The 22,686-nt window shown below is 46.2% G+C and overlaps 1 protein-coding gene across 1 annotated transcript in view; it reads right to left on the bottom strand.

The window, feature by feature from the left end:
- Positions 1–22,686, bottom strand: part of MTR (5-methyltetrahydrofolate-homocysteine methyltransferase) — a 1,960,411-nt gene that overhangs the window by 1,699,976 nt on the left and 237,749 nt on the right. The window contains exon 4 of the mRNA XM_069607970.1: positions 19,925–19,994. Within this exon, the coding sequence (XP_069464071.1) occupies positions 19,925–19,994 (70 nt within the window). The remainder of the gene's footprint in view (positions 1–19,924; positions 19,995–22,686) is intronic.

Raw genomic sequence — 22,686 nt, 5'->3', positions numbered from 1 at the left:
GAGGAATTATGCAAATATGTGAGAACAAAAAATATTATCTGCATACAAGAAACATGGATGACTTCGCCTGCTCAGATAGACGGGTTTGAATGTCACCATCTTTTAGCCTCACGAGGAAGACTAGGCCGCCCTAAGGGGGGACTTTTATTGGCAATAAAGCTGGGCCTGGGTATCACAATTGTAGAAATGTTCACTATTCCCCCTGTGGGATTGGGTGCGATCCTTAGGCTTGAAAATTCAAACTACATCCTAATGTGGAACCTTTACTGGTCACCAGGATTAAACATCTTTGAAACAATCTCTAAAATGGAAGACATAATGGAGAAACATCTCTATACCTATCCTGGTATCCAATTTGTAGTAATGGGGGATTTGAATACCAACTTATTATCAGAGAAAAATCAAATAGTTCCCAATCTGAATCAAATCCCCCCACTCATATTAGGGGATCAAGGAGAAACTCCGGATCTTCATGTGAAACACTCCACGTACAAAAAAGGAGATGTACTGGGTTGGCTAACATTCTTTAAAAATTGGGGTCTGAAATCGGCTCACTTAATCCTGAACTCGGATGTTCCATACATTACATGGACATCAGGGATAAAGTCTTCCCCTATTGACTACATATACGTTTCCACAGAGGTTTTTAGTTTGATTGAAAGCTTTGGATTAACCCCTTCCCCTAAAAGTGACCATAAAATGCTTGAACTGAAGCTACGTATCTCTACACGACATCCAATATATCAGGAGAGATTGCAGGATTTGCTAATAAACAATGGGAGCAATAGGATCTGTTGGCACCCGGGAAATGTTTCTAAATGCAATAACCTTTTTTGCAAAGCTTATACAGATTCCACTTATGAGGAAAAAAAGGCGAGGTTCACACATGATCACTTTGGTCCATATATAAAAACATTGATTGAGAACTACACAAAAAAGACTGGAACCCCCAGTATCAAACAGCATCTACATAAATACGATTCGACTGTCTATTTAGCAAATATTGCACTGCGCCGCGGTCTTAGACAAGTGCAACAATTGAATTTAGAGGATGAGATTAAAAAAAGAGGGATTAAAGGTATAAAAACAAGTTTATAAGAACTGGACAAAATCACACAAACATAAAATACTCCAAGAAGACAATGAGGAAATGCTGAGTTCATTGAAAAACAATTCCACCAAGCATTTTTGGCAACTCATTAATAAATCCTCTAAACCCTCTCGAATCATTAATCTGAATCCAATAAATGAGCATATATGGAAAAATCACTTTGAGCACCTATATGGTGGCACACCGGATACTAGCCCCCTGAATCAAAACTATAAGACAACACCTTGGCCTGGTAACTTCTCTATTAGCAGGATAAAAGAGACGATAATAAGATCTAGTTCCTCCCGAGCTGCCGGCCCCAACGGATTATCAAATATCTTGTTCAAGGGAAATCCAGATATCTGGTCTAAATCGATTTTTTTACTCTTTAATCATATAATTCGCACAAGATGCATTCCATTGTCATGGAACATGTGTTATATAATACCGGTCTACAAAAAGGGAGATAGATCCATGCCATCCAATTACCGTCCAATAGCCCTCCTTGATTCAGACTCCAAAATTTTTGCAAGCCTCCTCTTACAAAGAATTGAAGCTTGGGCTACTACAGAAAAGATTCTCTTTTGCACAATTTGGTTTCAGAAAGGGGATTGGAACTTTAGCAGGCGGACTAATAATCTCTCTCCTTCAAGAATTGGGCTGGCAAAAAGGGGCGAGTCCGGTATACCTTGCAAGTATGGAGTTATCTCTCGCGTTTGACTTGGTTAACAGAACAACCTTATGGATGAAGTTGTCACGCATGCAGATACCATGTGAATTATTAGCCATGTTGATTCATCTTCATGAAGGATCAACCATACAGATTAGGCTAAACAACGAAGGCCTCTTATCAATGCCCATTAAGACCTCAAATGGCCTCCGTCAAGGGTGTATTTTTGCTCCAACCTTGTATAATCTATACACCTCAGATATTGGTCAGGCGCTTTGCCCAGCGGCATTTGTTCAACCAATGCTGGAAGGAAAGAAAATGTGTTGGGGTTCATATGCGGATGACTTTCTTTTATTTGATAGGTCCCCGATCGGCCTTCAGCGTCTCTTAACAGCATTTGGTAAATATATGGAAATGAATTCTTTAGTAGTGAATCCCACAAAATCATTAAGCCTGTGCCTTACAGGAAAAAGAATTCTACCATTGAAAAATTGGACCTTGGGAGTGAACAAGCTCCCTATCAGAAGCTCAATGATATATCTAGGCTTTCTGGTTAATGCAAAAGGCAATAATCTATCTATCGCTACACATTTTCTAACTAAGGCCAAAACATGCGCTATTCATTTGCGGGTGGTGGATCTAAAATTCGGTAGTTTCTCGTTTAATCCATGCTTGAGATTCTACAAGTGTAAAGCCACCCCAAAGATCTTGTATGGCAGCGAAATTCCATTTGTAATGGGCCGACTTGATATAAATAGACTCAAATCAGTTATCCTAAGGAAAATGATGGTCTGTCTACCCAACTGTGTTCCTATACATGCAATTCGGTATGAATTGGGTCTCCAGTCATTAAAGAGTCTAGTCCAATGGAAATGCTTGTCTTTGTTTCGCTGCCTCTTAACCGAAACCCAAAATAACTTATATTTTGAGTTGTCTAGTAAATGGAAACCAGGGAATCCCAAGTCTGTTTTTTTGACCAACTTAATGGATCTATCGCTAACGTTATTAAGCAGTGTTGGAGCCTCAATTTCAACGTTAGTAACCAATCCTAGGAAAGTAAAACTACTCTTACAAAATGCAGATTGGGCAGCAACTATTAGTAATCTATCTACATATAGATTGTATGAACATATGATTTCTTTCTATAAAGACCTTGGAAATATGGAACCCTACTTATACATATTGCCAAACAAAGGTTACCGAAACATCTACATGAGATTTAGATTTAATGTTCTCCTCACTGGGGAAATTATCTCAGCAAGAACTAAACGGCCAGCTGCATTGATTTTGTGCCGGTACTGTAATACTCAGGATGTAAAAGAAACCCTAAAACATCTATTATTGGACTGTCCTAAATTGTTAGAAAAAAGATAACTATATTTTGCAACTCTTGTAACAGATGAATCTAAAGTAATTCCTAATCAAGTGTGGAAACACATGTTATTTGACAAAAAAGTTCCCTTGCAGCTAGCAATTGTTAGGTTTTTGAAACTGGAATGTGGTCTGTTATGAAGTATGCAAATATCGAAGGAAAATTACATCTCAGAATCTTTATTTAAAAAAATCTTTTCTTAGAAACTTCATTTCAGAAACAGTTTCTTAATAGTGAATATGCACCGTTATGTGCGTTCTGTTTCAAAATGAAGTTGAGTAAGCTAGGGAAGTGTCTTTGTTGTTTTATCTTTAAAGATTTATTATATTGTTGCATGCAAAAGATGAGTTGCCTCAGATGGCGGTAGTTAGATTTTTAGAAAAATGTTTGTAAACTGAGGAAAGAATTTGAAATAAGTGGAATAGGTGTGGAATGAATAGCATCATCGAAATATGTAGAGTTCTTAAATCTTTGTGGTTTTAAGTTCTTATGTCTTCTCATGCCTTTTTTCTGTTTACTTTTAATTAGCCTCAATGCTGTATATGCTTCTCCCATGCTTTTAATGTTTTAAGCTGATTTCGATGTATATACGTTTGTTTCTTGCAATGAATTGTATTGTATTATGAATTTTGATTTTGTAAAGGTTTATAACCAGAAACAAATAAACAAATATAAATATAGGTCAGTGAACTGCCCCCCCCCCACTGCACCCCCCCTTTCCCCACTCAGTGCCCCCCCCACCGAGCACCCCAACTTCTCGGCTCACCCTTCACACACAACATACTTATACTGTGCTCTCGCTCGAGGACCAGCTACAAGCCCGGCCCTCTCCAGCATCCCTGCATTTGTACTGGCCGCTGACTTATAAATCTGAACCTCAGTTGTACTCGTCACCACACTGCCACCCAGATTAGACACTATCCAGCAACACATTAGTCATTATTTCCTCCTTGTCTGGGGGATCCGGGTAGAGTATCAATGAAGGAGGCAGCCTCTTCCGGGGTTTGAAAGAATAGAGATCGCCCTTCATGTTCAATTCGCAATTTAGCTGGGAATAGCATAGCATAGCGTACTTAATGTTCCTCTCACGCAGCCTTTTCTTGATGTCAATGAATATCTTCCTGGTCGCCTGTACCTTGTCCGAGAAATCCTGGAAAAAAGTAATACATCTCCTCTGTATGAAACCGTCCCTTTCTCCCGAGCCTTCCGAAGTGTCGCATCTCTGTTGCGGTAATTCAACAGGCGGGTGATTAGTGGTCGGGGAGGTGCCGCAGGGATCGTCCTCCTTCCACTTGGAATCCTATGAACATCGGGGAGAACCCCTCGGGACCCAAAGCCTCCTGTATTACTCCCTCCACTAGGGACTCCATGTTCCTCTGATCCACCGACTCCGGCAGGCCTACAACCCTGATATTGTTCCTTCTTGACCTGGATTCTATGTCTTCCTGCTTCTCCTTGAGCTCTCTCAGGGCCCTCTGCAGTCCTGCCGCGTCCCTGGAGGTCGAGGCCGCCTCATCCTCCACCCTCGTCAGTCTCCCCTACGCCTCGTCGAGTCTATCTCCATGTTTGTCCAACCAGACCTGCATATGATCTACTTTGCACGTTAATGTATCCAGTTTCCCGTCAAGGGACTGTATGCTAGACTGCAGCTGTGTAAACATGGCCTTTATGTCCTGAAAGGCAGCCGCAGGATCCAGGGCGAGAGCCGAGGTGCGACCGTCCAGGGACCCATCCATTGCACCAGCGCTTTTGGTTGACGGGGCTCTGTCAAATTGCAGTTTGGATTGCTGCTTACCACCTTTGCCAGACTTCGACATGTTATTCAGCTGATGACTCCAGTTGACCTGACCAACCATGTGGTTCCAGACCGACTTGTCTTCGTTCCCTCAGTGCGTCCTCCGCACGTGTACAGGATCCAAGGGGGCCCCCAGACCCAACCCAGGCACCCGGGCCCAGCTCCAGGGGGAGACCCCGGGTCCCGGTGCAGCTCCTCTCGCACCCCCTGCCGGCAGAGAAGTCACCTGCCCCTGCGTGCTGTATGTTACCCCCACGCACCACACCAAGACGTTCAGCCCAAGCAAGTGGTTGTTTACCTGGGATCTTTCCCCAGCATTATGACTGCCCTAGAGCACCACAGCTGTACCCCGGGGCCACTCAATTCACACTGTGATTGCAACCTGAGCCCACGGCGCCAGAGGCATGGCGCGCAACCTCCACCAAGGCTCCACAGTGCCCGCACAGCTGTTGTCTATGGAGCAGGGCCACTCAACGCAGTCAATTCTTTGGGATATAGGTTCCTTCCTTGATGCCCCCAGCAGACCTCCAGACAGTCCTCCCCACAACAGTTCCAGCGGTCAAATCCACAATGTTGCTGGCAGGTTGGCAAACTGGCGCTGTTCACCCAGTTCATTTTTGGAGTCCTTTCCATATATCCCACCAGTGCCTCAGATGCCCCTCCTCACCGCGGCTCCGATTCACTGACGACCTCCTCAATCAGACAGCCGCTGCCTCCCAGGGACGCAGTCTCCACGATCCGTCTGACTGCACAGCAGGCCACGGAGGGATACGCCTGCAGAGATGCACAGAGCGCCCCCAGCACAACATGGACCGCCGCCAGCGGGCCCCCCGCCGAGCGTGGTGATCACTTCAAACGTTGTTGCTCTGTAATGCCCGGGAGGGAAGGAGGGGGCCACAGTCCACCACCCTCCAGGACTGCGACCTTGCGCCTCCCCCACAGCTCTGTTGTACTTGTGCCGCCGAATTCTCCCGTGTAGTCGGCCCCCTCTCGGGCGCCGGATACTGGTGCCTCCCGGGCCACTGCAACTGCCCGCGGCGCGGGGCCAACCCACACCCGGGCGGAGAGCCGGCCCGCAGACTTGTTTCCAATGGGCGGACCCCCACTCACCGCCACTGCGTCTTCACGCCAAGCCGGGTAGCCCCTCCTCCACCACGCATTGATCCACAGGCCCCAGACAACACACCAAAGAAGGCAGGAACCAGGGGCTTCCTCGTACCGATTCTCCCCAGGACTGCAGCCACGGAATCGCGGTCTCTCAGGGAGCAAGTTTCTGCAACGCGGTAACAAGCCTCCGAGAAAACCACTGGATAACGGGCCAGATGTTTTAGGGTGCTGAAGAGCTCTACGACCTGCGTCCATCTTGGCCGGGCTCTCTAGCGTCCCCCTGGATCGCCCTGGTAACTTGGGGTGAGACCCAAAGTTATTTTGTGCAAAACAAAGAGGGGTCTGGGAATCTCTCTACCAGCACGAACACAGCCCAATGACCTGTTCTTGGGTGAATAACACCTGGGAGAGACTCTACCAAGTCTTTATCTCACTGTCCCTTTCACTGAGAAGAAATGTCCCCGCACATCAGATCAGTCTTTGTCCTGCTCAGGGGCATTCCAGCACCGAAATGCTAGGCAATTCTCCTCTGAACAAGAGTACCAACAGCAACCCCATACACGTGTTTCAGCCTTGTTGGGCATCAGTGAGGTGAAGCTGTTCCTCTCTAAGAACAATGAGCAAGGGGTCCACGTCTGGATCGCCCTGGTAACTTAGGGTGAGACCCAAAGTTATGTTATGCAAAACAACATGGTTGAGGATGCTTAGACTTAGGAGTGAAAGTAAGCAGTGGGAAGTGAGAGAATGAGTCATATAGTAGGGATTGGAAGCTGGAGAAGGCAGTCTTGGTGGAAGAGGCATAGGGTGTGAAGGGGGAGAGGGAGAACTATAGGTCAGAGAAAAAGGGGGGGGTGGCAGAAGGTTTACATTTCCTTTCAGTATTAGGTGAAGCAAATGGTGTCAGAGGGTGGAAAGGAGTTGGTGGTGGAAGCAATTGAGTGATCCGATATGGATGGTGACACAGTAGTGTTAGTGGCTGAGAGAGAGGTGGAGATGAATAAGAGATCCAAAGAGATAGCCACTGTATGGATAGAGTGGAGTGTGTGGTCACTAAGAAAAGACTGAAATCAAGTTAAGTGGTTGAAGTGGGAAGGTTAAAGTCACCCAAGGAAGATGAGGTGATGTTTAGTGGAAAGAGAATCAAGGAGTTGCCCAAGATCATCAAAGAATGGAGCGTGATAGATGGAGATTATTTGAACCGAGCGAGGCAGAGCAATCGTAGAGATGGTGAATTAAAAAGACGTAGGAGAGGACGTGGCATTGGAGATTCAGAAAGCATTGAGGCGGGAAGTGAGTAGGTGCCCAACAGCTCCACCTCTGCTAATAAGTCAAGGAGAGCGAATGAAGGATTGTTTGGAGTCGTGTATGGCTTCCATAGTGGCAGTGCCAGATGGAGGAATCCAGTCTTCAGTAATAGCAAGAAGGTCTGGCGGGGGGGGGGGGAGAGCTGGAGTAAAAAGTAGTCAGTGATAAAGGAAGTTTTGTTGCATACATACTGCGCATTCCAGAGTGCAATGTTCAGTTGAGGTAATGAAGAGTAGAGAAGTTGAGTCTCGGAGGAAGAGAGTCCAGGCGGATAGATGGAGAAGGTATGGTTAGCTCGTCAGCTTTGTTTATTGAAAGGAAGTGGAAGAGAGATGAAGTAGTGGGAGTTTGGAGTTGTGAGTTTTATGATAAGGATACGACAAGGAGGAAGTTGTAGCATGATTGGAGAAAGCGTAGGGAGAGCCGAACAGAAGGAGAAGCAGAGTGAATGCATTATAAGCAAGTAGCATATATATAAAATACATTACTCACCGTAATCTTATTTCTAGTGCTTTTAGCTGCTTAGATTCACATGCTAGGCATAGGCCGACATCTAGTGGAAGTTGACTAGTATTACAGTTGATTTCGAAACTCAAAAATGGACGTCGAAATAGGGCGTGCCAGTAATACTATCCCTGGTGTGACGTCCCCTGTACCCGTAATCCCTCAGGCGTGTAGGTCCCTCAAATTGTATTTTTCTGACATGAGGTACCATGAGGAGTAGCGCGAGTACAGAGTTCCCAAGCAGCTAAAGCTCATAACATCTATGCACCTTCTCTCGGGGGAGGAAGGGTGGGCGCATGTGAATCTAAGCAGATACAAGCACCAGAAATATGATTACAGTGTGTAATGTATTCCTTCTGATGCTTGTGTAATCTGCTTAGATCACATGCTATGCATATATTAGCGAGCAGTGTTATGAGAAGGGGGTGGGTTGTGAGAAGGAGTAGCGGCAAATAGATGTTTTAGAACCGCGTGTCCCACCTGTGTATCGGTCTTGGAGTGTGTGTCAATGCAGTAGTGAACTGAGCTCCATGCGGCTGCTTTGCAAATGCTGTCTAAGGAGACATTTGCAATGGATGCTAGAGTAGCCCCAGTACCCCGTGTGGAGTTGGCTCTTGGTGTAGAAGGCAGTGCTTTGTCTGATAATGAATAGCATAATTGTATACATTTGACTATCCATTTGGAGATTGCTCTTTCGGAAACACGTTCTCCTTGTCTTCACGTAGCCATGGAGACTAACAGTTGATCAGTCTTCCTAAGCGGGTTGGTCTAGTCTACACAGTAGAGAACTGCCCTCCTAACATCTAGTGTTTGGAGTTAGACCTCAGATGAGCTAGTTGGTTTCTGAAAGAAAGCCACAAGCCCAACTGATTGGTTTCCGTGAAATTTGGAAACAAATTTGGGGGAGAACCTAGGGCGAGTCTGTAAAACCAGTTTGTCTTTATGGATGACAAAGAAAGGATCCTGCACTGACAGGGCTTGGTGTTCGCTGACTCTTCTTATGGAAGTAATAGCCACTAAGAAGGCAGTCTTGTAGGTAATGTGTCTAAGGGTAGCTTGATGCAAAGTCTCGAAGGGGGGTCCCATGAGTTGTGCTAGTACCACATTTAGCTCCCACACAGGTGGGGGGTTGGAGATTGGAGGATGTAGTCTCTTCACTCCCTCCATGAACGCCTTAATGACTGGCACTTTCCACCATGAGACTACGTTGAGAGGTGGTATAGGCTGATAAAGCTGCTAGGTGGACTTTTAGAGAATTCAAGACTAAACCTGAATCTAGCAAGTGGAGCAAGTAGGTTACAATATGTGATGGAGTACATTGTATGGCGTTGATTTGCTTAGATTGGCACCAAATGACGAATCTCTTCCACTTGTGGAAAAAGCAGTGTCTGGTGTTAGGTTTACATGCTTCTTTCAGGATATCCATACACCGTTGTGAAAGATTAAGGTGACCGAACTCTATGACCTCAGGAGCCATGCTGCTAGGTTCAAAGAGTGAGGTTGTGGGTGTATCGTTGTCCCCACCGTGCTGAGTCAACAGGTTGACCTTGTACGGGACCTTGATGGGATCACACATTGCCGGTTTGCGCAGATGTGGATACCACACTTGTCTCTCCCACATAGGAGTAACTAGGATGAGTGTCATCTGATCCTTGTGTAGCTTGTTCACAATTCTGCTGATTAATGGAGTCGTGGGGGGGGGGGAACAAATTTCCCTGACCAGTTCATCCACAGGGCGTTCCCCTTGGAGTCTGGTTGGGGGAACCTGGATGCGAAGTTTGGGCATACTTTGTTTTCTCTTGTGGCGAACAAGTCTAGTGAAGGGTAGCCCCAGAGAGAGAAGATGTGGTCTACCACGTCTGTGTGAAGCTCCCACTCGTGTTCTTCTGGCAAAGGATCTCTGCTGAGAGAGTCCGCTAAAAGTGTTGAGTACCCCTGGAACATGTTGGGAGCACAGGGACATCCCTCGTTTGAGTGCCCACTTCCATATTTTCTGAGTCAATTTGGACAGATCTGGAGAGTGTGTACCTCCCTGCTTGTTGACATAGAACATTGCAGTGGTGCTGCCTGTTTGGACTTGTACCGACTGGTTTGTCAGGTGGTTCTCGAAAGCTTGAAGTGTCTCGAAAACTGCCAATAGTTCCAGTACATTGATGCGTTTCTGTGCTGTCACTTGGGACCACAGGCCGTGTGCTGTGTGCTGTAGGTAGTGGGCCCCCCACCTGGAAAGTGATGCGCCTGTTGTGACAACCGTTTGCGCTTCTGATTCGTGAATGGGTTTCCCCCTTGAGCAGGTTTTCCCTTGACCACCAGTGTAAGTTCTGAACCAGTGTTGGCGAAACAACCACTCCTGCATTGGTCGCATGCGCAGGCGCACGTGGGGGACCAGGTAAATGCACAATGACATCATACCTAGCAGATGCATTGCTTTGCATACGCTTATCCGGGGGACAGGATTGATACTGGGGTATTTACCGAAGTACATGTTGTACTCTTTCCATGGATGGGAAGGCTAAGCCTGTCTTTGTATCTAATACAGCTCCTAGGAACTGTTTGGATCTGTTTGGTACCAGACTTGACTTTTTCTCGTTTATTGAGAATCCCAATTGGAAGAGAAGGTCTATTGTTCTCTGAGTGTTTATCTTGCAAATTTGGTAGGTTTCTCCCGTGATCAGCCAGTCATCCAGGTAAGGGTACACTGGTATTGATTCCCTGCGTAGGTGCGCTGTCACCACCGCCAGTACCTTGGTGAACACCCTTGAAGCCAAGGCTATCCCGAAGGGCAGCACCTTGAACTGGTAGTGCTGGTCTGCTACTTTGAATCGCAAGAATCTTCTGTGCGCTGCAAACATTGAAATATAAAAATAAGCATCTTTCATGTCCAATGTTGCCATGTATCCCCCCCGTTTTAACCGAGGGATTACTTCTTGTAGCGTTGTCATGTGAAATTTTTGAGGTTTGACAAACTTGTTTGCAGGGTGCAGGTCTAGTACCGGGCGCATGTTTAGATCTTTTTTGGCACAAAGAAGTACGTTGAATAAATACCCTTGTTTACCTCGTTGTACGGCACAATCTCAATGGCGTCTTTGAGGATTAGAGTCTTGACTTCCTCTACCAGGATGAGTTGTTCTTCCTGTGATGGTCTTTTCTGGAGCGGGGGGAGGTTTGAAGGTCTTCCTTGGAGTTCTATGCAGTAACCTCCTGTCACCATCGACAACACCCACTTGTCTGATCTTATCCCCTCCAATGCGTGGGTGAACTGTGATATTTGTCCCCCGATTGGGGAGGGATGGGAGGGGGCCTGTAGCGGGGCGCCATTGTTTGGAGGGTGTTCCTCCACCTCTGGTGGTGGAGCCTCTCCCTCGACCTCTGTGCTGACCCCTGGGGTAACCTTGGGACGCCTGTTGACTATTGTTGCACGAGGAACATTGGCTCGGACTGTATCCGGTGCCTCTTTGCGCCTTTTGGCCACGAAAACGCCGAAAACTATTGCCACCCCTCTGGTTGGTCTATTTGTTTGTCAGCTGGCCAAGGGATTTAAGTGTCTCGTAATCTTCCTTGGCAGATTTAAGAGCATCCTCAACTGCTTTCCCAAACAAAACATTCGACTCAACAGGCATGTTGAGCAGGGTAGCCTGAGTTTCTAGTTTAAATCATGACTGTCTAAGCTAGGCGTGATGTTTCAGGATAGTGGCCTTAGCAATAACGCGCCGCGCGTTATCCGCTGCGTCAAAGTTGTTCTTTAGTAGGAAGCCAGCTGTTGCTCTGCCTTCGGTAGCCACAAGGGAGAGCTTGGACTTAAGTGGTTCTGGCGCTGATTCAGCAAGGACTGTAACCTCGTCCCACTTTGTGAGGTGGTAGCTTGCTAGTAAGGTGGAATTATTAGCAGTATGTGCTTGGTATACTGCTGATGAGGCCATCTTCCTTCCCATATTATACAGTTTATTACTTTCCTTGTCCGGAGGAGCTTTGGACGAGGCCAATGAGGGTACCAGCTCTCTTGCGGGTAGGAGCAACTACCAGAGAGTCTGGTCTAAGGTGGCCCCTTATATGCAAAGGGTCGGAAGGTACTGGTCGAAAAAGTTTTTCGATTCTGGGGTTTACTGCCCTGGTCCATTTAGGCATCTCTAGAGATGGCTGAATCCTTTGTTGTACCGACTTAAGTAGGGATATAAACTGGGAAGTTGCATTCTTCTCCCCCAAGATGTTTTCTGCAAAATCCTTATCTTGTTGGGTTTCCTGTGTTTCAATCCCAAAGTGTTCAGCAGCCCCGAGAAGTATATCATTGATTAGGGGCTGGTTGTCCACCAGGGAAGCGGGTAAGGTAGGGTATTGCGGGGGTGGAGAGTCCATGGCAAAGACTACCGATTCGGTATCATCCTGATTTTCCCCTGCATCAACGTTGTTAATGTCGATGTCTTCATAATAAGTGTTATCCTAGTCTAGGTATTCGTCCTCTCCTGCATCCAGATCGTAAAGTTCAGAGGATATTCGAGGTGTCTTGGGGACTGGTTCATCATATAGTGCCCCTGAGGGGTGAGACCTCTTCCCTGATGGTTGAGTAGGCAAAATTGTCTGGGCAGGCAGGCTTGATTGAGTGAGCACAGGTTTTGTCTTTGAGCTCGACGCCTGGGTAGTGGGAGGTGTGTTCGCCAGACTTTGGAGAGCCTGGGGGTGCTCTTGGAAGAAATTTGCTAGAAAAGGCATGCACTGAATAACTATTTGTATCTTGGGAAGAGCAAGTAGCTGAACTGGGGATAATGCCCGGTTAGGTTGAGGTAGGTGTAGGGGTAGAGGCAGATATCTCACAATAGAACTCCTCTTCCTCAAAATAGATAGGATCAGGCTCATCTATAAAGTCCTGTACAGGAACATTATCAGATTCCAGTGGGGTCGATGGTTTTTCCCTAGGTATGTCCATCTTATCCCCTGTATTTCTGTCCTTATGAGAGGAACGGGATCTGTGTTTGTCCCTACCATCTTTGCTCTTGTGAGCATATTTTTTTAGAGTTAGGGACCGTAGTAGGAGTTTTGGGGACATTAGGTCGAGTCTCGACTATGGGAATGGTTTGGCGATGTAGTTTTGAGTCTGGTGTCCTTTGTTTTCGCGGGCTTGTCATGAGGCGTCTGCTCGGAGCTCTCAGAGAACCGTAAATCCGAGGATTTGCCCTTCGCCGTTGACTCTCGGCGTGCGAGTACACTCACATCGCCGCGGGGTGTGTGCTTAGTGTGGGGCAGTGTGGTGCCGGGGGGGCGTGGCTAACTAGCCATGAAGTAGGACGCGTCTTGTGGCGCTGCTCCTGATGATCCGCAATTGATCCGGCTAAAACGACTCACAGGCCCTATAAATGGAAGCATAGATGTTGCAACGTGTGCCCCGTACTAACTGAAAATTGCAAGCGATGTTGGAAAGGACGGGAAAGAAGCTTTCTTGTGATGCGGCCGCACCGAAATGCTGCGGCACAAAATGGCGGACAACAAAGGAAATGAGGCCGATGCTGTAGAAGCCACCATATAAACCCGGGCGGCGGAGGCTGGAGAGGAGGTCCGGCCTTCATGGGCTGTGCAGGGCCTGCTCGTTTTGCTTGGCACTACATCCGTCCCGCCGGGCTCACTGTAAAACTTGGAACAGGAGAGCTCTGCACCGTGGACACAGCATTTGCAGCGATGGAGCTTCTGGGGGCAGCGGTGGCGGAGCATTTGATGCGAAAAGGGTGTCCCAGGCGGCAACAATTGTATCAGCGTTTGTGCCGACGGAGCTAATGCATCAAAGCTCTGCGCGGTTCAAGAGAAGCCAGTGCGAACAACATGGTGCACCACTGCTGCTGTGTAGGAAGTTATCGGGCTGAAGCCGACGGAGCATGGTTATTGCTATGGAAGGACAGTGAAAGACCCGCGCTGAGCAAAGAAGCCGGCGTGGATCTTGCTACACATTTCTGCTACTATACATGAAGTCACCGGGTCGGCCGGCAAAGCGGAAACATTGTTGCGCTCATTGGGACTGAGCCGGTGAAGCAGAAACGGTGCCTGCACAAACAAAGGGCTGTGAAAGTACCGGCGCGAGGTGCGTGGCATATTTCTACTGCATTTAAATACAAAATTTAATAACACTGCATGCCCCGCTTTCCTGTCATTATATCAGAGGGAATCATCACCTTGCAGGCGCAACCAGCTGAAAGGAGGAAGGGAGTGCCTTCTTGATTTACTTGAGGACATAGGTATGGGCAATTAAGCTAGCCTTGAGCATTACTTGAAGAAAATGGGGTGCAGGTACTAAAGACTGTCACGCAGGACTACTGTGCTGTGCAATACGGATGCGACGGCACCTAGAAAGAACTGCACCTGGCTCATCCCGAGCAGACGCTGGATGGTTGTACGCACTGAATAAAGGTACCTGATTAGTGGACTGCTGACACTGTAGGCAAACCCTTGCTGAGGGGTTTTTTGTGGCACCAGGTACTGTGAGAGCACGAGGAGCGATGGGGTGATGCTGGAGAAGAGGATGGTATGTACATTGTATGTCCATTGCCCTTGAGAACGATTGTGCAGGCTATTAATTGCCACTGTGGTGGACACATTATACGTAAGGTTGAGTTCTAACACTGGCGATATCAGAAACGTGGGAGGATGCAACCTATTTGAAATACAGCGCGACGCATGGTAATATCCGCTATAGTTCTCGGACGATAACGCTGCTAAGCTCCAGCTGCCCTCGTGGGTTCACAACTGAATGAGCTAACTCAACTGGCATGTTGCAACACCACTAGACCTAGACATACAGGCAAGATAGTACGATGACGGCGAGAGGGGTTAAGCCCAAGGCCAAACAACCCACAATGGATGTCTTTGCTAAGATCCAGCAGACCCCTGTTGCATCAGCGCAGGGCGCAGCAGTTGTGCCGGAGGAAGGCACCCCGACAAAGGAAAACCATCAGATCCTAGCAGCTATAACGGAGCTGAAGTCTTCATGGGGAACAACAATGGCGGATCTATGGACTGCATTAGAGGCCAAAATAGATGCAGTGGGAATAGAAGTTGCCCTACTGCGACAAGATGTCAGAGCGCTCGCGGAAAGAACGAGTGGCCTGGAGAGTGCGGTGAAAACCAACACAGAAACCAGCGCAAGTAACACAAAGGAGGTTCATATATTGAAGAAGCAGGTAGCTAACCTTGAGAACTGAGCGGAAGAAGCAGAAGGAAGGGCGAGACGTAACAACATTCGCGTGGTCGGTCTGCCGGAAGGTGAAGGTGGTCAGGACCCCACGGACTAAGTGGAGAGTATGATCCTGCAAGAGATAGGGGCTGACAAACTTTAACATGGATTTACTGTTGAGCGAGCGCACAGGGCCTTCATGAGGAGACCGCAGCCTGGGGCTTCCCCCCCCCCCCCCGGGCAATAATTGCAAAGATCCTGAACTATAAAGACAGAGAAAATTCTGGAGTATTTTCGCAAAGGAAGAACGAGAGAGCATCTGCAACCGTCACAGCGTATCCTGATTACACCATGCTAGTGCAGAGACAGCGTTACAGCTATGTGGCGGTTAAGAAGAGGCTGCTCACGCTGGAATTAAGCACATGTTACTGTATCCTGTGAAGCTCAAAGTCCTGCATAAAAGCAAAGTGTTTTTTTTCGACTCTCCAGAGGAAGCAGCAGCATGGTTGGACTTGCAGGGCTGTCCGGAGCGAGGAGGGGAACAGGACCGTGAGGAGCACGATAAGTGATGGGCATTTTCATGTATGACGAAATTATATATGGGGGAGGAGTCCCGGAAGAGACTATGGCATAGATAGTCGTATTGTGCTACCCTGGGACTTGTTGAATTTGTTGGACTGGATTATAGAGCATAAAGTATACGTGTACAACTGGGTACCATGAAGCGTGGTGAATCTGAAGCAAACAGAAGCAGCAGGATGATGGCACCCTACCCCTGAGAAGTAGTAGTAAGGCAGCCACTAGGGCGACTTTACCCTGCCGAGCTGCGAGTACAGGCTATTGCCGGAAAGGGCTAGATGCGGGCGTGCCTGAGATCCAGGGATGGAGCTGGGCAACAGTTGGGGAGGGCATTGTTGGGGCAGGGAAGGGAGTTGGGGTGTTTGATGTGTTTTTAGTTAAGGGGATTTTTAGTTGGGAAACAAGCCTATACAGAAAGGGATTAAACTTGGATATGGACTGGACTGATGGGAGGAGGGGGTGGGATTTTACTAGGCCATGGGGGACCTTAAAATAATTACTTGGAACGTTAGGGGGCTCAATAGCTACTTAAAAAGGAACAAGGTTATTATACCTGCGTAGACAAAAGATAGACGTAGCCCTGTTGCAGGAGACTCAGCTGACGCGGGACAGGATGGAGATGATTGGGAAGAAATGGAAGGGAACTGTAGTGGGTTCACCATATTCGGCCTATGCTAGAGGAGTACTTATCTGGGTGGCGCCACATGTACCGTTTCAGCTGGTACAGACGATAGTCGAGACGGATGGGAGGATGGTCATAATGAGGGGAATGGTGGAAAACAGGAAGATAAGTAAATACATATGCCCCAAACCAAAATACAGCGGGATATTTTAGAACACTGTACAACAACCTTGGCAAGTGTGTGGGGAGTGCAGTGATTTGGGGAGGAGACTTTAATTGCGCACTAAACCCCAAGGTTGATAGATCAGATGGGAAAATTGATAGACCCGCACCAGGCCGCTAAGGCGTTGCAGACACTGCTGAATGACTTTGGGTTCGGAGATGTGTGGAGGACACGACACCCCCATGAGAGGCAATATTCACATTATTCTGCCCCGCAGCAGTTACATACTAGGTTGGACTATGGTTTTGTCACACCAGATGTACTGACGGAGATCAAGCAAGCAGAATATAAAGCGAGGGTCCTCTCGGACCACTCGCCCTTGATCCTTGAGTGGCAATACCGACCCCCAAGGGCAAGGATTACGACATGGCGCCTCAGAGCAGAGGCACTGAGAGACCCCCTTTTTAGAGAAGATATGAGGGATGAGATGGTTAACTACTTTGAAACGAATACTGGCAGTGTGGACTCGGCGGGTACGTTGTGGGAAACCTTTAAAGTTGTCATACGAGGGGTAGCTATTGCGAAATCTAAGGATTGCAGGGAGGGATCCTGGCTGATCTACAAGAAACTGAGAAAGAATTGGAACGGGCATTGAGAGGAGGAAATAACACAACAAGGAAGACACCGACCTGATATTCAGGTTGCAGCAAAAATGTGCTGGGCAATGGGAAAGACTGTGTAACCTTCACTACAAAAAATATATAGAGAGACAACAAGCGGGAGGGGACAAACCGGGAAGGATCTTGGTGTGGCTATATAAAAGTGAAACCCCCAGACGCATGATTAGAACAATAACGAGGGAAGATGGTAGTGTAGTTGACACCCAAGAGGGAGTTAACCAGGAGTTTGCAGACTATTACAGGCTACTATATGGGGATGATGGGGAGAGCAATTGCGCAACGATGATAGAAACATTGGAGGATATAGGATTGCCACAGATCAGTGCTGAAGAAAGAGAGGAGCTGGATGCACCAATTACTTTAGAAGAGCTAGAAGAGGTGGTGAGACAGTTGCCCACCAGTAAGACCCCGGGGGCTGATGGACTCCCAAGCGAATTCTATAAAGTATTTAAAGGAGGGGTGCTCTACCCACTGTTAGAAATGTTGAACGAAGCATACGAGCTGGGCAGACTGCCAGTGTCACTCAGAGAAGCAATCATAATACCGCTTCCTAAGAATAACAAACCAGGGAATTACTGCGGCTCCTATAGACCCCTGTCAATGTTAAATCAAGTATTTCAAAATTGGGTACTCCCAGTTTTTTGTTATCGGGGGGACGACACTATCAATGGGAGACTGATACGCTGAAAGCAAAGGATAATAGGTCGCCTTCCCCTACCTTAAGACCCTGAGTCACACCAGGTTAAATCCAAGGTAATCTCATGTAATTTTAAGATTACTCATACCACGCGTAATTTACAAAAATATTTTCTTTTTATTGTTCAGACAACACATGCCTAAAATAAAAAGGGCATTCAAGCGCCTAGATCTAAAAAAACAAACTGTGCTAGTCACTTACAATCTAACTGGTGTAAATCCACCAGACCTTTCGTGATGCCAGATTACATGGAGAAAGGTAACGGGAAAAACAGTGTGTATTACTGCAAGCATGGACACATATAATTTGAGGGAAGAGTCAAATATATTGGAGTCTCCCAACTGTAATGTATGCCTCAAAGGTTTTTTGACCAGAGCGGGTGATCTAGTTCTGTGTTTTGTTTCTTAACCACTCTGTTCTAATTTGCCTACGTTGTTGTAGGGTAACTGCGAGTTGCTTGATACACGCCAGCTGCCCTTTTGCAATTTACTGAATGTGAGAGATAGGAACTTTTTCACTTTCTTGATTCCTATTAGCAAGTCGACATATGTTTCGGCCTTTCTGACTCATACGGAACTCTCTGGTGCCGTTGGTTCTGATGGTAATAGTGGCCGTCTTCAGGACAGAGACAATTTTGTTGTTTTCAGTAATAGATACTTTCCCATTAATAAAACATCCGAGTGTTTCTCAATTTCTTTGGGACGTGTATGGTAACTTTAATCGGCATTTTCATCCGGCTCCTAAACGGATGCCGCGCATTCAGTTTATTTTCATGCACTGTAAACTTTAGTGGTTCAACTTGTGACGAACTGGTGAAGACAAGAAACTCCACTCAGCTTAATTCACGGTGGTGCTGTATTCATACTGCAGGCACTTTCATCTGTTAGTATGGATGAGCAGCAGCTTGTCCTCGCTGCTCCGGCAGCAGAGGATATGTGTCTGGGGCTGCAGATCTCTCCCCCAATGCTCCTCGCTGTGTATATTTCTGCCATTAAATGATCTATATTCTTTAATTATGGACTTTCAAAGCGTCTCTGGAAACAGTTGTAACCAGCGAAGAGCTCATGGTTCGCGCTCTTAACAGAAATTCACTTTGAAAGTCCATAATTGAAGAATATAGATCATATATTCCCAAAAAGTAGTCCAAAGCCACACACAACGCCAAAAGAGAACACAAAATCTTGATCCAAGGACACAGTCCAAAGTCAGTTCCTTGAGCAGTATGCCATATACAAAATCACAACCCAATATGCAATCTAGAGCACAGGCCAAGATGTCCAATAGCCAATCGGGATAGATAGGACACACACAACTACAACTTTATTCTGTGCCTTCTTTTCCAGCCAAAAGGCGTTGCACGGGTGATGGCTTCACATGTCCGAATCATGCTTGTGAGCACGTGACTGCAGTCTCCACATGTGTATGCTTGGGAAGTTTAGACGCACTGCACACTGTGGGGACTCTGCAAGGTGACAAAGCACCACGGGTGCTGTGTGGCCTTACTGCATGTCACAATGTGGCAGCACATCATCACAGGGATCCCCAGCTATGCAACACAACAGCAAACAAAATGAAACAATCCAGTCAGCCATCTCAGGGACACCAGAAGAAACCACAGTGTGTTTGTAATAGAAGTTATTTTTTCAAATATCTCACAGAATCATCAAAGTAAAGGAGCTCACATTTAGCATGAAAATATCATACAAAATCTCAGCATTATAAGTCAGACAAAAACCACGGTTTAACAGCTCATGATCTGTGATTAATGGAACAAATTGTAGAGCCATATTAAATGGATTTCAGCGTACTTTCAACATTTTTACTCTTCTCCCCCCCCCCAAATACGTTCTGAACAACTAACTTTTAGAGTTCACATACTTCTTGAATTGGGATAGGAACTAATTTCCTGATAGATGCTTCTTTGGGTGCATGTCTGGGACACAAATGTCAATTAACTTAAGGCTTAAATGTATAACTATGGAGGTCAACTACCATACTTCAAGGCTAGCTTGATAAAAATCTTTAAAGCAAGCATATCTTAGCAAAAACTAATTTCTTTTTTTAACATTCCATAGCAGTTTAGAACTTCAGTTGTTTGTCTGAAACATAGGAGACCCCCACAGAAGCAAACATTTAATGCAAAACATATTGAAGAAAGAAATTGAGAGGAAAAAACGATTCATTCACCTGTTTCTACTGTTACATCAAGAACTGCTTTCCGAGCCACCTCGGCCGAGGCTTTATTCATTTGGTATGCCTAAAACAAAAGCAGGGAGGTTAATTTGCTTGTTTCATACAATAGGCTAAGTTGATCCAGCTTCCTTCAACAAGACTGCCAATCCCAATGTCGCCCTCTTCCCATCCCAGAGTCGCCACTGTGCCTGTGAGAATTGTACTGGGGCAATTGTTGGCTAGAGGCCAGGTGCGCCCCCCTGCCTTCCCCAGAAAACACGGAATTAGAAAATCAGAAAAAACTCATTTGAAACTGCACTTTTAATCCTCCTGGAAATGCAGCTGGCACAAAGAATAGTTTGTTTCGCTACACAAGTAGGGACAGAGGAGGCATTAGCTTGCACAATTAGTGTGTCCTTTTAAATAGAATAGACTAGGTGGCAGGAAAGCATGTACCAAGATAGAGACTCACAACAGTATTAGGGCAGTATTTCTATAGGTATGGATGAGGTTGCAGTGTACCTATATGTAGAACTGAGATGTGCCACTCATGCACCAAGTTCTTGGTAGGCAGCAAATAAATACAGAGCAAAAAGGTCCTGCAGAAGAAACAAACGTGCCATGTTAAAATTGCACCAGCAGAGAATTCAGCTTGCTGCTTTAAGAAAAGACCAGTTGAGCGTGCTTGAACAAATCAGGGAAAATGCTGTAGCTGGTTAGATGGTGGCTACCCAAAGGAATTTCAAGGCCAAGCCTTTGCAGTAAGTGTACATGGCTGAATAAGAGATTATTGTGTTCGGTCAACTGTCAGATAAATCAAGTTGCAAAGACACTGCAAGTTGGCGGAACGAAACTGGGCATTCCAGGAAATCAGAAGAAGTTGACAGATTAATGTATTCTGCACCCGGCTAGACATGAAGGGAAGACGCAAGAAGCTGCTAAAGAAAAAATGCTGCAATGAAATCTTAGCAGGATGACCAACAAAATAATTATTCATAAATCTGCCAAGAGAAGGATGGCGATCACGGACTACGAACAAGGCGTTCAGCCTCGGCACTCATGGCATGGGAGTTGGACATGGGCTATTTGATTTAATTAAAATAAGGTGATGCGCTTGTCTCTCTCACCTACATAAATGTGTCATCATGCAGCCAGTTCATGGATAGTGTGACCACACTAACTGATTAGCACATGTCTTTTTTTCACAGCAGAAGTAATTCAGGGCCTACAAATTAATTTCCAGATATGATGAGGTAGCCCTTTTTAGGGCAAGGTCCATGGGTGGGATTTTACATAAAGATTGTCCAATCCCTAGTTGGGCACATATATGCTCCATATGTTGTTTATTAGAGGGAGCCAATAATTAGGAGTGATAGGTTTTCTTAATTGACATCACAAGGACTCATTCATGTTATAAAAACTCCTGTTTTCTGTTCAAACATTAAAGAATTCTGGAGTGAGAGCTTGGCTTTTAATCTTGATTTTTTCCCCCAGTATATTGTAATAAACTGGTTGCTTTGCATTTAGCATACCACGCTCTGTGTTGTCTCTCTTTTGACAAATGCCAGTTAGAGGGCAATTTGGCCTTTTCTGACCCTCTTATCAGAATGTTCATAGAACGGGAGGACGTCACGGGCAAAGGGGATACTTCATCTGCATTGCTATTGCAAATGGGTTGGTGGGGCTCATTTGGTTGCATACATGTAACAACCAGCACACATGCAGTATATTTCAGAAAGATCCATGCAGCCTATTCAGTACGAATGGACCATGTGTCATTTGGCAGGGTTAGTACTTTTGCTGATGGATACCTAGCGTATTCCTTTATCCTCTTTTCCAAGTGAATATCAACTTGGGGATTTTGGGGGCGTGGCCAAGACCATTATGTTCAACAATTAAATAGTTCTGCTCTGTTTTACCCACTTAAATCGGATTTGGAAAATCCTGCACTTGCTTTCCTCACACGTTCAACCTCACGTTTCCTCAAGGCGTTCAGCCCACAGCGCTTTGAGATCATACCAATAATACATAAAGCACTATACAAATGCACTACAACAATGTGGTAAAATGTTTGCTTAAGAAGATCTGAGGATACAGACACATTGTGCTTTTCGGCAGTGCAGAGCATAGCAGCGTTTAGCCTGCAAACCACAATGCACCAACATGCAGCAGAGATCGCCACCCGAGATCGCCACCCGCCCTTCCTAAATTGCGCTGTCTGGTTCCCTGGGCTATGTAACCTTGTTTCCTGCTTGTTTGTTTCATTCCTTCCCTGCCTTCTTTTGTTCTGTAGTTTCAGTCACTGAATGAGATTCCACTGTCCCAGTCACTGGCTCCAAGATCCAGCCAAGATTTTCCTTAGAAGTAACTGATTTGGGTCGGTTACAGTACTAATATTATATATATATATATATCTCTCTCGTGGTTTGTTACAAATGCTTTTCCACATTCTGCCTTTCCCATATTGTATTGTCTTTTTGCCTATGCTGTAATCGGTGCATGTGTCTCATCTTCCTTTGTGCTACACTGCAGGTTTCAGCCAGCTCCGATAGCTTACTCCAGTGTGGTTCTTGCATGAGTCCCCAAGTATTGTCCAGTCTAGGACCATAAGTGAGATCGAAACAGATGACTGTCAGAGTGAAAGAAGGGTGACTTTGGAAGAAGGTGTGAGTAGAGAGGAGAAAAGTGGACAAGAGCGTAGGGCACAGCAGTGGTTGGAGAGCCCAGTAGAGTGGAGAGTAGATGAGGGGTAAGAGGAGCAGTAGAAGGAAGGATAT

This window comes from Ambystoma mexicanum, chromosome 4q, assembly GCF_040938575.1.
Source record: "Ambystoma mexicanum isolate Mex_15411 chromosome 4q, UKY_AmexF1_1, whole genome shotgun sequence".
In the NCBI taxonomy this organism is placed as follows: domain Eukaryota; kingdom Metazoa; phylum Chordata; class Amphibia; order Caudata; family Ambystomatidae; genus Ambystoma; species Ambystoma mexicanum.
This window is presented reverse-complemented; position numbering and strand designations above follow the sequence as displayed.